The sequence below is a fragment of the Paralichthys olivaceus genome, chromosome 24 (genome assembly GCF_024713975.1).
Source record: "Paralichthys olivaceus isolate ysfri-2021 chromosome 24, ASM2471397v2, whole genome shotgun sequence".
NCBI lineage: Eukaryota > Metazoa > Chordata > Actinopteri > Pleuronectiformes > Paralichthyidae > Paralichthys > Paralichthys olivaceus.
Genome location: NC_091116.1, coordinates 8,555,923 through 8,571,843, shown reverse-complemented (window position 1 = coordinate 8,571,843; position 15,921 = coordinate 8,555,923). Strand labels below are relative to the sequence as shown.

General features: G+C 42.0%; 1 protein-coding gene across 3 annotated transcripts in view; it reads left to right on the top strand.

Moving 5' to 3' along the window:
* LOC109638877 (FERM and PDZ domain-containing protein 4-like) overlaps positions 1–15,921 on the top strand; it is a 54,265-nt gene that overhangs the window by 3,297 nt on the left and 35,047 nt on the right. Inside the window, exon 1 of one of the 3 annotated variants that reach the window (XM_069520455.1) lies at positions 876–1,184. The exons of 1 other annotated variant lie outside the window; for it this stretch is intronic. In XM_069520455.1, the coding sequence (XP_069376556.1) occupies positions 1,135–1,184 (50 nt within the window). In that variant the 5' untranslated portion in view covers positions 876–1,134. Of the gene's footprint in view, positions 1–875; positions 1,185–12,840; positions 13,312–15,921 lie in introns of those variants that run through there. One more of the 3 variants, XM_069520456.1, reaches the window with a different exon arrangement.

The following is a 15,921-nucleotide window of genomic DNA, read 5'->3' as shown; positions in this document are numbered from 1 at the left end:
GTTGATTATTTGAGAATGTAGGTGTCTGCAAAGTGGTTCTTGCTGTCACGGACGTCTTATTGAATTAGTCCCGCGATAAAAATAAATGGGCTCTGGCTCAGTTTCCTGTCCTTTTTAATCATACTTAACCTTATAATGTTTTAAAGTCTGCACATGCTGTTACTTTGGAATCGCATTCGTCCACATGAGGAATCAGTACTTGATGTGATGTTGTGTGAATAAATACAATGTCGATACTGTCACCGGTACGTGACATCTATTGAGTCAGCAAGGACGAGTGCACTGTTACTTCTTTATTGTCCATACATTATTGTTGTGTTAATCTCTCGCTGCCTGCTCTATGCCCTCAGGCACCGTTGACCTCTGTCTGGAGAGAATCGCTTCACAATCATTGCTTCGCTTGTTCCCCCGCATACATTCACGTACATGCACACGTAAGATGTGTTTTTATACATCAGACATATATCTTTGCTCTGTGGTGTCAGGTTTAAGATTGGCGTCATCGATCTTTGTGTGAAATGTACAGAAACAGTACAGCTGCTGAAGTGTACGCTTAGTGGCAGCTCTTAAGTTGGCACACATCTGTTCATGCATTGATCCACCCTCTGCATGTGGAAGCTGTGTGTGTGTTAGTGTGTGTGTGCTGGACCTACAGTATATCACACATCTCTGATGAAGCCGTGGGGGAGGTTTTTCCCAACTTTGTGCCCTGCGATTTCTCACTGTCGTGCGGGTGTGAATGCGCGTGTCTGCCAGTGTCCATGTGTGTGTGTGTGAATGGAGTTTATCCCCGCTGGCCCAGATGCCCCGGCTAAATCCATCACCAGCGGTGCTGCACAGCGGTGCTAAGCTGGAACATTTGGCGCCAAGCTAGGAATGAGAAGAAAAAAAAATCAGGAACACACTCAGACATAGACATATGCACACACGCACGCAAACAAACACACACACAGAAAATTGAATTTTGGGATTTTTTTAAGCGATTCAGAGGAAGTGGATTTTTTTCAGTGGAGGAGTTGGATTCAGGGAGCGGGACGGGAGCTCTTTCTCCGAAGCTCTGAGCCTCTTGGTGGCGAGTGGGGCCGGGGCATCCACTCTCCACCCGTTCATTCCTTCATCTGTCCGGCTGGCAGGATGGAGCCATGTGACGACGATGATGAACTGGGGATGGTACCCGCTTTCCAGTAAGTTTCTGGTTTCCCTTGATGCGTCCTGTTGTCTACTGGCTGTGGCCTCGAACACATGCTGGTTCCATTGTTTCTAGGAAAATATTATTTTTGTTGAAGATACATTTTCAGCCACGGTACTTTGTAGATGAAGCTCCTCGGGAGGTCTACATAGAGTTTACTGTCTTTGTTTTTCATCCGATACGTCTAAGTGGAACAAGTGTATTTTGGGATTAAGTGCAAATTTTGAAATCTGCTCTGCATTGCATCTGATTAAGTCAATGTGAGTGTTATTCAGAACTAAACTTTGTGAACTTTACAAATCAGGGGTGGACATATTTACATCATTCGTCCAAGTAAAGGTAGCAATGACAAACAGAAAGTAATCCATTACAAGTAAAATTGCTACATCCAGTATTGAGAATGGCCCCTGTCAGCTTCATATTATCAAATCACTGGATTGTTATTACTGATGTGTAATATAAAAGTGGTAATTACTACAGTTGGTCAATGTAGAGCTAGTTTCTATGGCTGTTGCTTAGTTTAATCTATAAAAATTGATATATATATTACATGTGGGTCATTTGTTTTATATGTTGGATCCTAATTTGAAACTATAGCTGTTTAATTAATGCATTCAATTATGCAAATATCTGCACTGCCTGAGCAGTACATACAATAAGATAATGCATAAGTTTACAAAAGAAAATGGCTCATGTTTGTCTGTCTCTAATGTGTTTTCCATCTATTTTCATAGAAGCTCATTAGTGTTCAACTGTGCCACTTCACATCCTCATTCAGTTTGAATTGAAAGAGAACATATGGAGCGTCTTCTCTGTGATGATGGTTAATCTAAATCATATAATTGTTGATTGATGTCTTAGCTATAACAAATTGGACCTGATTGAATCACTGACTACCGTTGTTGCTGGTTGTCCCTGAGGCCTCTGATCATCTCTTGTTTCATCATGTCTTGATTATCGCCCCAGCTGGTCTCGGCGAGCTGTTGGATGTAATTCCCCTCCGTCTTGCTGCAGGCTTTAGGGGAGCCATATTGCAATCTTTGCTCAGCGAATTGACGGCACGTGAGCCGTGTGTTACATAAGGCTGAGGTGGCTTCAAGCAGCGGAGGAACCCAAGACCTTGTAATTACTGAACACACTTAGAGATTACATCATGGATTGAAGGGGTTTAGCCTGCTGGCTGCTGGGAAGGGTGTGTGTGTATATTTGGGGGCGGTGCGTACGCTTGTAAAAAATGTATTATTTCACCTATACATTTGGATGCATACAGCTTCCTGCATTGTGCATATACAAAACACAGGCTGTGTACTGTATAGCTTATACGTGTGAAAGTTGGCCTCTCTTACTACTGAGTGACTGTGGCTCAGGAGGGGATTTAATTGTTTTAATATCATCCCTGCAACAGCCACATAATCATTTGGAGTTATAATCCACATATAAACCCTGCACACATTTTTATCACGGCTAAACCAATTTATTTCTGACACTTCACTGGATTTGGCATAAGATGTATCTGCAGTAGCTGGGCTGAAATAAAAATAAATATAAAGATAAGTGCCAGGGTGTTGAGATTGAGTGGTTAAGTAATTATTTTTCAATAATTTCAAAACTTACTAGGTAAATATAAAGAAAAACGACCTGCTTAAGAAGTAGTACATGGTTTGTAATTGTTAAAATCAAAGGGCAATTAAAGTTGAAATCTCTAAAGAATAGATACGTGGGTTCAAAAGCGGCAGCAAAGCAAAAAGACGGAGAAGAAGTGAGCTGGCTCCTCTCTCAGTTTATTCTTTCTACATAAACAAAAACCCTTGCAGTCAGCAGTGCACTGTGGAATTGAGGAAGTGCCAGATCGCAGCATCATTGTGGAGGATTACAGCAACGAGGTGATAGGTCATTGGCCAGGAAACATGTGGCCCAGAAAGCAGACAAATGAAATTTGATTCAGGGTCAGACTCAGATCTGCAGACAGACAGAGACAAACAGACAGACAGACAGGCATTGACTGATTTTCTTTCAATCTTTCCACCTGCTGTTCTTGCTTTTTAAACCACCGATATTCCAAACATTTCAATGTTGACTCAGCAGCTGCTGAAAGAGTGAGACAAGTAAAATCAAGTGAACCTGCTGTGCTTTTTTTTCCCCTTTCCTGTTGCACTGTTGGAGGCTTAACAAAAAGCTGGAGCTGTGTCCCAGACTGCGGGAAATAAGACAAACAGGGAATTAAAAACAACAGTTTCACATTGTCCTGCTCTTATTTATGCACTTTCAATAATCACATTCAAAAATCATTTTTACACAGTTTCATTCTCGTAGGGCTTGTACATAACAAGGAATTCAATTCTGGTGTAACCTTTCATATTGAAATCTGAGCAGTTTTTTCTAAGAACTTTTTAGGCCCAAATCTAATTAAGGACACCTTCACGGCTGCCTTGTTTACTCTAGACTCTTCAGTCCAAACAACAGGCATGAAAGCCGCCCTTGTCGGAAACAAAGGGAAAACAAGTTGTCCGAACAATAGCGGCAGTTTTAGGCTCTCCCTAGTTTGCAATGTGAAAACAAAACTAACAACTAAATTGAACATTAGCGAGACCTTCAGGTATGAAAATGTCCCGAATCATTCTCAAAAAGATCACAAACGTTGTGTGACCATACGAAAAGTTCTCCTCCTCTCATGTTCCTCTGTGCCTTGCTGCACAGAATGTCCAGGCTCATGTCAGCCTGAACGAGGCCTTGAGGCCAAATCAATCATATGCCGATTAGTTTGCTCGCAGGTGCTTTAAATCTCCTCCATGTCCTCCTCATCTTTTACTTCTCCTATTTCTTTGTCTGCCTGTCAGATAGAGAGTCATTTAAATTCCTGTTGGCTGCAGAAAGCAATCATGAAAACCCTCAGTAACACTCGTCTGCTCTGCTCTGCTCTTCCAATTCACATGTCCAAAGGAATATTTGGACAAAAACATACACAACAGAGAAGTTTAGAATTTCAGTTGTATTTATTGCTGTTTTCTAAAGAATACACAACACGATGTCAAATCAGACCTCCGACAGAAATGGTGTTCCAGCTGCTGCAGTTTGCATCCATATGTGGCTGTTAAACTTTCTGCATTTGCAAACATACAGAAAATTGCTTGCGACAAACCAAATTTAAAAACGTCTAACTGTATTTAGATTTTAGATACTTCTATATCATGTATGAAAGTCAAAAGACACGAACGTGATGATAAAGTCATGTTAAATAAATACTTTATCACCCGTTGTGATGCAGTATTTTCCAAGAATGTGATCAGCAATGATCTTGCGTATCTTGTCCCTCAGCTCTTCTTACAAATTTCCACTGCAATACCTTTCCTTCTGCTTCTCTCCAGCGTTATTAGTTTGTTTCTGTTCAGTTTTTTTTCTTTTCATCCTGTCTCTATATTGTTCAGAAGCACTAATGATGCCTACAGCCGTGATCTCTGTGATAGTGATGGAACAACCTACATTCATTCTGTGCTTTTGGAGGATTTCAGGCTCAGCCCTGGACTAGATTGTCACAATCTCCCGCAGATTTCAAACAGCCTACAACACTGCACTGTGCTTCCTGATTCAGAATGATACAGTATAAGGGCTGCTGGGCACAAACGTGTATTCAATGTTGTAGACTGCTGAGGATGCGCTGACATGTTTGTTTGTGTCCCGGACTGCACCAGTGAAAAGCTGACCACAGCAATGAACAGCTAGGTAGAGCCATCAATACCCCATTCCCCCCATTCTCGGCTGGGTACTTGTTTAATTTCAGTGTGTGTGTGTGTGTGTGTGTGTGTGTGTGTGTGTTTATTCAGTGCCTAATGGAAGCAGAGGGTGATAATCTTCCCAGGAATGCCACTTATCACACAAACATAATATGCATAGTCAGAGTATGAGTGTATGAGTGTGTGTATGTGGACGTGTAGATCAGATGAGTGGGGATTTGCCGTGTGCAAATCTGCTGGAGATCTTTCATAAATGTATAGATGAGCTAATGTGTGGAGCTGCAATCCCTTAATGACTAAATGCAGATATGGCAGCGGTCGCGCTGCCGAAAGAGCGATGATATCACGTGATTTCTCTCTATCAGAATCAGAATCAGAATTCTTTTATTTGCCAAGTATGTTTGCACATACAGGAAATTGCCTTGGTGTCATTGGTGCACTACTTATGTACATAAAACAACAATATAAAAAACAACAATATAGAAACTGTGAGGTTTAAAATCCATACGCCACTTTGTTGCATGTGTTTTGAGCTGCCTTGCATGTCAAATGACAATAACAGATGTTAATAGCATCTGGATTAATTTTCTGTCGCTTATAATACTTGTTTGTCACATCGTATTGTTTGATGCTACAACCTTTTCGTGCCAGAGTGAGTCCAAAGTCCTTTTTTGAACATTTTTATGTCAGGAATACACCAAGAAAAAAAAAATCTTATTACACGCTGCGTTTCATTTAGCATTCAGACCTGCACACAAAGTCAGCATCAGTGAGCCAGCAGCAAAGGCACACATTATTTCTGACCTACAACAAGGTCTCAGAATCAGTGTTTGTGAGCCGACTGAGTCTGAAGTAACCCTCACAGCAAATGTCATTTTTATTTATTAATGAATTACTGAGATAAATGTATGTGTCCGTCCTCGAATGAGATTTTAACACACAGCATGCAGCCTGAAACTTAATTTATTGGCTTTTAAATAGATTTTAAAACAAGAAGAATCTTTGTTTGTCCTCACACATTAATGTTCATATAATAATGTTCCCACTCTGCGCTACGTCCTGACTCACTCCCACTTCTCTCAATCCTCCATGCAGCTAGCTGATTCTCTGATGATGCTTCTGAAGCTACACAGGCATCATTTTTAAACACACCACCTTTCAATTTATTAAACTCTAACAATGTGCTTTAAGAATGGAAAGCCGATGTAGAGATGTTGCTGTGAGTCAGCCGCAGGATATGCTGATTTTACCTGCTGAGATTTGTCGTTTCGCGCTATCTCAAGTCTTGTTATCTACCAAACCAATGCTATATCCATTTGCTAATCACTGTTATGCTTTCAACAAATATATGCAGTTTGTTATCACCATGCGTGTCTGATGCTGGTGCACTACAACGTCTGCCAGTTTCTGATGGCCTCATGGAGAGCGCCCATCTTTTTTACTCCAGTCCAAACAGCCGCCAGCGCGTGAAATGGCTTTAAAAGTGCAACACAAACAATAACACAATGCGCTACCACTCTCAGCGTCCGTTCCAGGAAAGAAAAAATAATTATTTATTGCTTCCACTCTTGCCAGGAACGCTTCCGCCATCATTGTGACTCTCACCGCCGGGAGCACTGCCCAGTTATGTTCAGCAACTCTGGGACCGTTGCCCAGGCAAGAACCCCTCGGGCCTCTTTGTCGCCATCAAGCCATAGCCTCCTAATCACACTGTTAGCGCCTGCATTCACTGAGCAGTCGTTTTGGACAATTGAACTGTGTTTACTCATTTGAAAATGAATGAAATCAGTTGTTGAAGTTGTCTTTTTTTTCTGCTACAGATATATACATCTATAAGGAAATATGCTGTTACAATACTGATTTCCTTTATGAAAATGATGCTATATTTCATTGAGAAAGGAAACTTTATGTGCGACAAGCTTATATATAGTTGTGTGCTTGTGAGTGCATGATAGGGGAAATGGGAAGGCATGCAAGAGGGGGTTAATGTATACTCCAGAGGAAGATGCGATTGTTTGCTTGCTGGATGTTGCATATAGTTTGCCTATTGTGAAAGAGATCCCCCTCAAAAAGCGGAAGAGTCTGGGGGCAGCCCAGCTTATATGCCTCGAGGTGACAAATCGCTCCCGTCATTTCCCATTCCTCCTTATCTCCTAAGTGTCTGCGACAAGCTCTGTTATTGAAGAGGGACGTTTAGCGAGCTGACAGCAGGAGGCACGAGGGAATCTGGAGAAGCGGAGAGGCACAAACAAAGTGGACCCGTGCCAAATACTTTGTGTAAACTCACGTGGAGCAGTCAGTGGGTTTAATGCATCAGAAACAGCAGGGTTAATGCCAGGTACAGTATATCAAGTACGCTAGGTAGATTTAAAACTCAGCTGCTCCAGGAGAATATTAGAACTGGTGATATAAAAGCAGGGTTGTCACAGACTTGTTGGGAAGATTTATTGGAAATTATCTAGAGGAACTTCCAGGCCTCGGAAGTTTACAATGCTTTTAGAAAGGACATTTTAAAAAGTGTTACTTTAACAGCCCCTCAGAAGTTCGGCAGTACTTTTGCAATTTTTTAATTGTAGTCTTCTTCTTCTTGATGATATAGTGAAAACCCCTTTACATTGAAGGGCTTCTTGAATAGACTTGAATATAATAACACTTGTGTTGACCCCCTTTTAAGTCTTGAAAGCAAATCTCCTAAGTAAAGCCCCACTGGATCTTGAATAGCATTGCATTGTATAAATCTCACGTGTCTCTTCTTTTACCCTTTTCTCATCTCTTTTGCTCGTTCCATCCTTCAGTCCCCTTCTCCTCCAATTCATCATCCACTCCCACGTCAGACCCCTCATCTTACAACGCCTCCCATTCCAGTACCCATCTCTCCGCTCATCCATTTATCCTCAGTGACCTTTCTCTCTCCCCTCTCACACCTCCATCATCTCCCCCCACATGCACCTCCCTTATCGAAGCACTCAGGTTCATTTCTTATCCTTCTCACACCGTCCCTCCGTCTACCCTCTCCCCTCTGTCACGTCAGGGTTGTCTGGCCTATCAGATTAGGCCTGCGTCACAAGGAAAAGAGAGAAAGAGAGATTGCTGTTTGGATTAAAAGGGTGGGGTGCGGGAAAGTAATTCTATGATCTCATTGTTTCACATAAAGTCTGTGTTTCTGTGTGTGTGTGTGTGTGTGTGTGTGTGTGTGCATGCATATGATGGGTGGCGTCTGCTTTATCTCATGCAAAGACAGGGATGACCCAGGAACACTTTGCTGTTCATCCTCTAGATTCCTGTATGCATGTCCTGCTTCACCAAATATTTGTTAAGCTATTAACTTTTGTCTAAACTTGCATTTTAGTTTTTTCCCTCTGGATCCAGTAATTTTTTATCATTATATTTGACGTGTGTTTTTTTTAATTTTTTTTTTACATTTTCTCCAAATTTCTAGAGAGGATTGACTGTGCAAATGTATTGTTCTTCCTCTGGTGAAAACCACATTACAGGACGCTGTTATTGTGATGGTTATTTTGTTGGACATGCTCTTTTAAAGTAGGCAGGAGAGACACACACGTTAATGGTTAACTCCACGTGTGCCACAGCTCACAAGTGCTGAATGCCAATGTTTGTGTGAAATAATGCAACACACACGCTTTGTCTTCCTCAGTTGTCGCTCACACAGTTGCATATGAATGATGACCTTGGGCTATATTGTTATTCATTAGTGGACAGATGCCGGCCGACTGCCTTCCCTCCTCTTATCTCTGCGGGACACAAACCAGCAGTGGGATGCCGGTGGCGTTCCTACCTGTCCTGACTTTAATACGCGTCGCTGTTTTAAATGAGCATAAGAGCGCAGAGATCAGACAGCTGCCTGGAGAGATAGAACAGAGGTCCCGCAGTCCTGTCCATCAGGTGCTCAACGCTTTCATGGACCATAAAGGTTGTTATCATTTTTTAATTCCTAATATTCAACAGATTAGCCAGAGGACGTAACCTCTTAAATTATCTCCATTTTGAAAACTTGATTATTTGATTGATTATATGCATAATTGGTTTTGCACATTAGGGTTTACAATCAGGTCATCATAGACTATACATCCTAAATAAATCAAGGTTTTTGCAGGAGGCACAATGAACTATGAACAGGCTTCATCTTAAATCTCTTTTACGTCTGTGAGGTTTGTTCGTACGTTATTAAAGTTTCAGTGTGGAGGATTTAGAGACATCCAGCAGTGCAGTTGCAACCAACCAAATATCCCTCCCCTTCCAAGCGTGCACTGAAGGAGAACCTGCAGAGGCCTGGAGCCAGTGTTTTGTTTGTTTTGGGCTACTGTTGAAACATGGTGGACTCACTCCGATGCAAAAAACACATGGTTATTCTTAGTTTCTGGTGATAATACACTGATGAATAAATACTTATTAATAGATCCTGAGATCATCAGTATTCTTGATGCATTGAAATACAAATCTGTCTGCTTCTTTTGATGCCAAGTTTGATTCACAAAAACGCCACCCAACAGATAATAGAGAAATTTCAAAACACGATGCTTCAACTAACAAAGACATCAATTATTAGAAAATAGTAACTGAAGTTAAAAAAGTATGTTGTGTGTTGCATTCCATTTCTTTGTTGACCACGGCCGTCACGGCAACGTGTCAATCTGAGGCATCATCTGTCGTCTCCTGGTTAGGGCTGCCAAATGCACATTTTACCTTCTGCCTGTGAATGTGATGAGCTGCTGTCAGACTGATTCATCTGTTGACGGGAAAATCACCATGATGATGATTTCATCTTTGGGCTTTTCGGCTGAGATGAAATAATTTTACGTCGAGTTGCAAGTTGTTTTTGACTGTCAAGTCTAAAACGATGAGATTCATGACTTTTCACAATCAGTAAAAGTGTCTTGTCGTGAGATTTCCTAAGAGCTAAGAAGAAGTTGTAAAAGCCTGAATGGATTTTTAGAAGGAAAACACTTTTAGAAGTTTCTTTTGCTTGCGTGTTTCTGTATTATTAAGGGTTTATGTTTCATATTGCTGGTTTGAGCCCCTTTGAGATGGCCCACTCAGCTTTAACGTGAGTGGTAAAGTCACTGGAGGTGGAATCAGTGAAGTGCGGTCGTAAATCACAGGCTTAGAAGTAAAAGGTCCTGTGTGTCCTTCATGCACACCCCACTCAGAAAGTTAAGAATGCAGGCTTGTTTAATAAACCATCTTTTTCCTTTTTCTCGCATATTTATTATGCACTTCTGCCTCAGAGTGTGAGTACTGGTGAACTGAATCACTCCCTTTTCTACTTTTAATGGGGGATGACACACATAATAAAATCAGAATCCTTCTTACTGGCTCCAAAAGGTCAGATGTAAGAAATAAACTGGCCTGGAGTTAAAGCTTCACAGACAATATCATACATCATACAAGAACAGATAAGATGTTAGCGCAAAGCGTCGTGGGTAATCAGCACATGTCCCGACTTGCATCCTTTTATGAAATGAGTAATAATAATAAAAAGGGAATTTGTGGACCTTGGCAGAAGTCCTTTCCCTCTCCCCCACTTTTTCATCATCCCTCCCTCTCAGTCCTTGGCGCCGCTCCACTCTCATAGTTCCCTGCTCCCCTTTATTATCATGTCAATTTTAAATTAGGCAACTACTTCCCCACATCACTTCATCCAATCTCTTAAGCCTAAAGTTACCACTCATCTCTCACCGCCTTCCAGGCCAGTGCCATCAAGGCTCTCGAACGGCCTTTCATTTACAAGTAATTGCCGTGTTCAGGGGATTTATTTTCCTTCTGCTTTTTTACTTAGAAGTGTACGGAAAGTGTCTGTACTTTTAAAATAAGATAATCATAAGCTTGTTGTTTTTCTGTGCAGGAACAATGCGTGATGGCAATGCATTGTCATTTTGCACTGTCATGAACATACAGTATACGTTGCACAAGACAACACAGCAGACAGCCGGTCTGTTATTGAAGATGTTGCATGCAGCATTTTATTTTGCCGCCCCCGAGGGAAAATATTGTGCTCCTCTGTCAGAGTGTGTCACATCAAATATGTTGATGGAAAACTACATTTGCAGTTCAAGCACATTACTTCTAGTTATATTGGTTTGTTTCCTCCACTGCACTTACTAAAAGATGTCCACCAATCACATCTGAAGATTGCAAGTCTGACAAGGCACATTTATTCACCACGTCGTCTTATTGCTGCCATCGGGATTGATTCCGGAGAACCGTCCAAAAAGCTCTCCCCCCTAGTGATGCACAACACTAGATATCCCAAAATAGCATCTCTAATAAATTGTGACAGGAAATTGAATGTACTAACAGATAAAAGGGCTCCATTCATTTGTCTCTTTCTCGACCTGAGATGGGTTTGTGATCAGACCAGTATCAAATTATGAGACGGCAACACAGGCTCTTTATTCCATCCACCAACAAAAATTAATTTGATGTGTGTGGGTGCACGTTCTGTCCCGTGTGTGTGTAACCTAAGCGAGGACGAGGGTCATCAAAGAGTCTTTGCATCAAGGCTGAAAAATTGTTATTTTGGCCTTTGCTGCTTTGCTCTCAGGCGACATTCAAAATTAAATGTGTGCATGGAAACATTCTAAACTTAAACAGTGGTAAATACTAGGATGAGAAAACATACCTCTGCCAATGCCCCATTAAACAGTCAACAGTCCAAGTAAATTCAAGCTGCTCACCGTCAGATAGATATCAGTTCGGTTAACTGGTCACCTCTGCGAAAGGTGAGGAAACACTTTGATGACAGAGGTGTCACAGCTTAACACTTGATGCTGTTAGAACATTCTACCAACATGTTCCTGTATAAGTATTTAAGACTGAGTACAGTCTGAGTAATATTCTTAAAAACTTTCCTCATCGAAGCCTCAGACTTTTAATACGATCAAGTATATAGTCTTGCGTTGCTCCCTTAAGAAAGGTTTCCATTTCACGTGCCATTTGACATAATCTCTCCCCCTCTGCTGTAAATCACAAATTTAAGAAAATGCAAGAATCAATTCTTGTGGTTTTTGTCATCGTTTTTCACGCCCACTTGCGTTGAGTTTGATTACATGCGATGCTAAATGTTCTTTCTGCCATTTTGCATCGAGTTAAAGTTTATCATCGCCACTGAGATTCATTTTGTCCTTGGGCCTTTGTGGCGCAGGGCCAGAAGAAGCACCATCTTGCTAAGGCTGAGCCATCTGTGCACACACACAAACACACACACACAAGACTCTGACTAGTTGTTGGAGTTTGACAACACGCTCTAAACTGGGATGAATATTCGTTTCCCCACGAGTTGAAAATACAAACAAGTATTTGTCAGCACTTTTAATTCTTCCATTCACGAGAGTCGAGGCGGTCACGTCTTCAGCCTTTTCAAAGAAAATTATGCAAGTCAATGCAAATGTTCCTTCTGGACGAGTAAAAAGGAAGCCATCTGTAGACTAATGCATGCTTGAATCATGCTCATGCTGCCGTTTGTTAAGTGTGCACACGTCCAAGCTCATTTCGAGAAACCAAACAAGTGGAGGAGACAGGAAAAAAATCCCCTCTGAGACGGGGTCTTGCTCCCATCAGCTTCCAGTTCTGCAGAGTCAGCTTTCCTCTGCCCATCGCGCCCCACCCCGCCCCCCTTCTCTGTCCCCCTCAGTTGCCTCCTCTTTACAGCCCGAGCACTTTAACTCCCCCTTTATTTCCCTCCTCCATCTTTCATTTTGATTTCTCCCCTCTTGCAACCATCCCTGCTCTGCATCGTCCCTCCGTCCTCTCCTCTGCCCCGCAAAGAGTCTTGCAGCCCTGATGAACAGAGGGCAAAGCCGGAGCCAGAAAGCATCCGTCATCCGCTCGCGCTGCCCCCTCCCTCCCCCCTCCCTATCCCATCCCTCTTCCATTCTCTCTTCCTCCCCTCCCTCGTCTCTTCTCCCCTCCTCAGCGCGGTTAGGATCTCCGCACTTCTCCCTGCGCGGAGATGAAGAGCGCACACACAGAGGTCTTATTGCAGCCTCACTGAGCCAGGTGGAGAGCAGCAGAAAAGGGCTGACTGGTCCCAGAGACTGCAGAGAGGTGGGGCAGAGGGTGACCCCCACTCTCTTCCTGTGTGTCATCACTTAGGAACGCAAAATTGTGGAAAGACTTTGAATTGGGCTGTATGTGAACTGGATGGGGGCGTTCAACAATGTTGATTCTCGCTGCCGTTTAAGTTCATTTTGTTAGGTTGTTGGGTTCCTGATATGGATCCTGGGTGAAACTGGATGTGTGGGTTCTCAGTGCAAAGGGATTCGGATGTGGATTAGTATGCTGATGGGGAGGACCTGAGCTTTGGGGACGTAGCACTCTGTAGTCGGACCACATGGACATGTTTGGTTTTTCCAAGATGCCAAAGCTGTCTGGGTGAGTTGTTTTGACGTTTGCCTCTATTAAAGTCATTATTTCTCAGTCACATTACATCTTCAACAGGTAAATGTATGTTTGTATACAAGATAGTTTATTTTTCCATTTCATGGCAATGTTGAGTTGTTTTTGCAGTGTTTAAAAGGCATGTCCGGCTCAAGTTTGTGATTGGAATAGAAACTGAATGAAACCTGCATTGACCTCAGTTGTTTGTCACACCCAGAAAGTTTCATGCTTTTGTTGACAAGGCCGCAAACACGTGACTTGCCTCAATATCAGAGGCATTAACTGACAGCTGGGTACAGAGAGATCTTATTGATTTGCTCTATTGGTGTGTGCAAGCATGGTTGTGTGTTCCTTGCAATATCTGTTGCGTTTGAGTTACTAAAAAAATCGCTGCTGTGTGTGATCGATGAAAGATACGGATGCAAGACAGCAACTGCACACGCTCTGTGGGGAAATGAAAGGAGGAAGACAATCAGAGAGTCCACTGAGCAGCCCAGATGATGGAGGGAGGGATTAAGACGGAGATAAAAAACCGAGAGGATGGACAATGGTTACTGAGAAGGATGGGAACACAGAGTGAGCTATCGGAGAGAATGGATGCAGGGAGGAGTTGCAGGAAGACTACTAAGTACTTGAAAAGACAGTTTGTGTTTAAAATCTGTTCCTGAGTAGAAACCTTACCACAACAATCACCCCCACTTAGTGCGACTACACAGCAGATCATGGACAGAAGATTTTAGGCCAAATTGGACAATGAAAACCCCTGCAGCCGAATACATTCGATTTCCAATGTTTAGAAAAAGTAATTGCATTAATAAAGTAAAAAAAGCAATTAGCCTGTCTAAAGGTTTTTCCTCAACGTAAATACGTCTTTGCAGTTTGTCAAATATGTAGTTACACCCTGTTTCGATTTGTATTACAGTTTCCAGAGTGGCAGTTTTACACAACAAACAGTTTAAAGTGAACCCGAGATGTAAAGATACACTAAGAGGTCTTAAGTCACAGACTGTCAGTCAGAGCTGCTGTTATAATGAAGAGCTCAGCACACATCAATCCCTGCTCATCTATATACCACTGACACACACATGCGCGCTACTCGATACACATGTACATAAATATGTTTGCATGACCCTTGACTCATGTGTGGTCACATCACTAAGCCCGCTAAACGTGGCTCATGACAAATCTTTTAAACCTATGCACATAGACACATACGCCCGAGGTTAGCATCTGGAGTGTATCTTCTACTCAGGAAGGAAGCTGAAACTTTTGCGTTACCCCATTTTGATTTTTTTCTGAAATGTAACATGTTATTTGGTGAGTTTTAAGGGTGATAATTGGTTGATTCTTGAACATAGAGCAACAGAGTGTTTGTGAGGAGAAAGTTCCGACCCTGAAGAGAGCACCTGATTCTTTCCTCAACCCATAAACATAACCACATTGTGACTCTTCTACAACCTGAACCATGTGTTCATTATTGTTACTGTGACAATGATCTACTGGTTGTTCCTTAAGTTAGAAACTCAGGATCAGAATTAATGCACACGTGTCACTCCATCAGCAGCCCTGTCTCTCTGTGTTTAGAAAGCTTTTCTTTTTCTTTCATTATCTAATTAACTAACTGAGCTTGTCAGTGCTTTTAAAGCAAGGAGCGGGTTCCTGTTAATCATAAGGACAGAGGTTCATAGTAAAAGCTTTTTGCCAGAGAGTTCTATTTCCCAGACTTTTCTTTACATATTTGGATCCATTCATTGTCAACAAACAGTAAATGGTAACAATCTAACTGGCAAGTTTCGTAGCTGCACTTTGCTTGTACCCAGATGCCGGTTGTGTATCCACGAGCCGTCATAAAACAATTTGAGAACCCTGTGTTTGTCGATTGCGTACAGGCCAAATTAGCTTCATAAACTTTAATGAGCAGTTGTGGATCATTCTTCACCTTTTGATGCTCGTAATCAATTGTTCAGTGCGAGATGGCGAGAGAGTTGCAGCAGGTGAGAGGGGTTTCCGCGATATTTGTTTTTATTCTTAATGACAGTTTGATCGTCACACATCTGGCCTTATTTCGAGAGCATTAACTTGATTTCTTATCTCTTTCAATCCATGCGTCCTAAAGACAAAGACACTACCTCGATCAGTGTTTGTGGTGTGGAAAAAAGATCTTGGCTTTAGATTGTGTCGGCTTTTGGCAGTGGAACTCGCCAGCAGGGCTTGTTTGTGTTCTGAATATCAGATTACAGTAATACGTGCCAAATTGCCTTCTGCTGTACGCCAATGCATGCTGCTACTTTAGAGGGCAAAGTTCCATTGTGCAGAGAACCATCTGACAAGTCGTGACCTCTTTGATTTCCAGTTTTGAGTAAGTCGGAGGCCTCGTGACTTGACCCGATCAGCAGCTATTTCATAATCACGTCGCACTTTGGACAGAGCCATGAAAAAGTAATAATTGATTATAGCTGCTTTAGCTTTACTGATATTGAATTCTTGAAGGTAGTTTAACTCATATGGGCCTGAAGATCGACCTTTCAGAATAAAAGCACAAGGAGAGGAGGGTTACTATAGATATGTACATGTAGACTAGAAAATCTGTTGGTTGGTATTGTA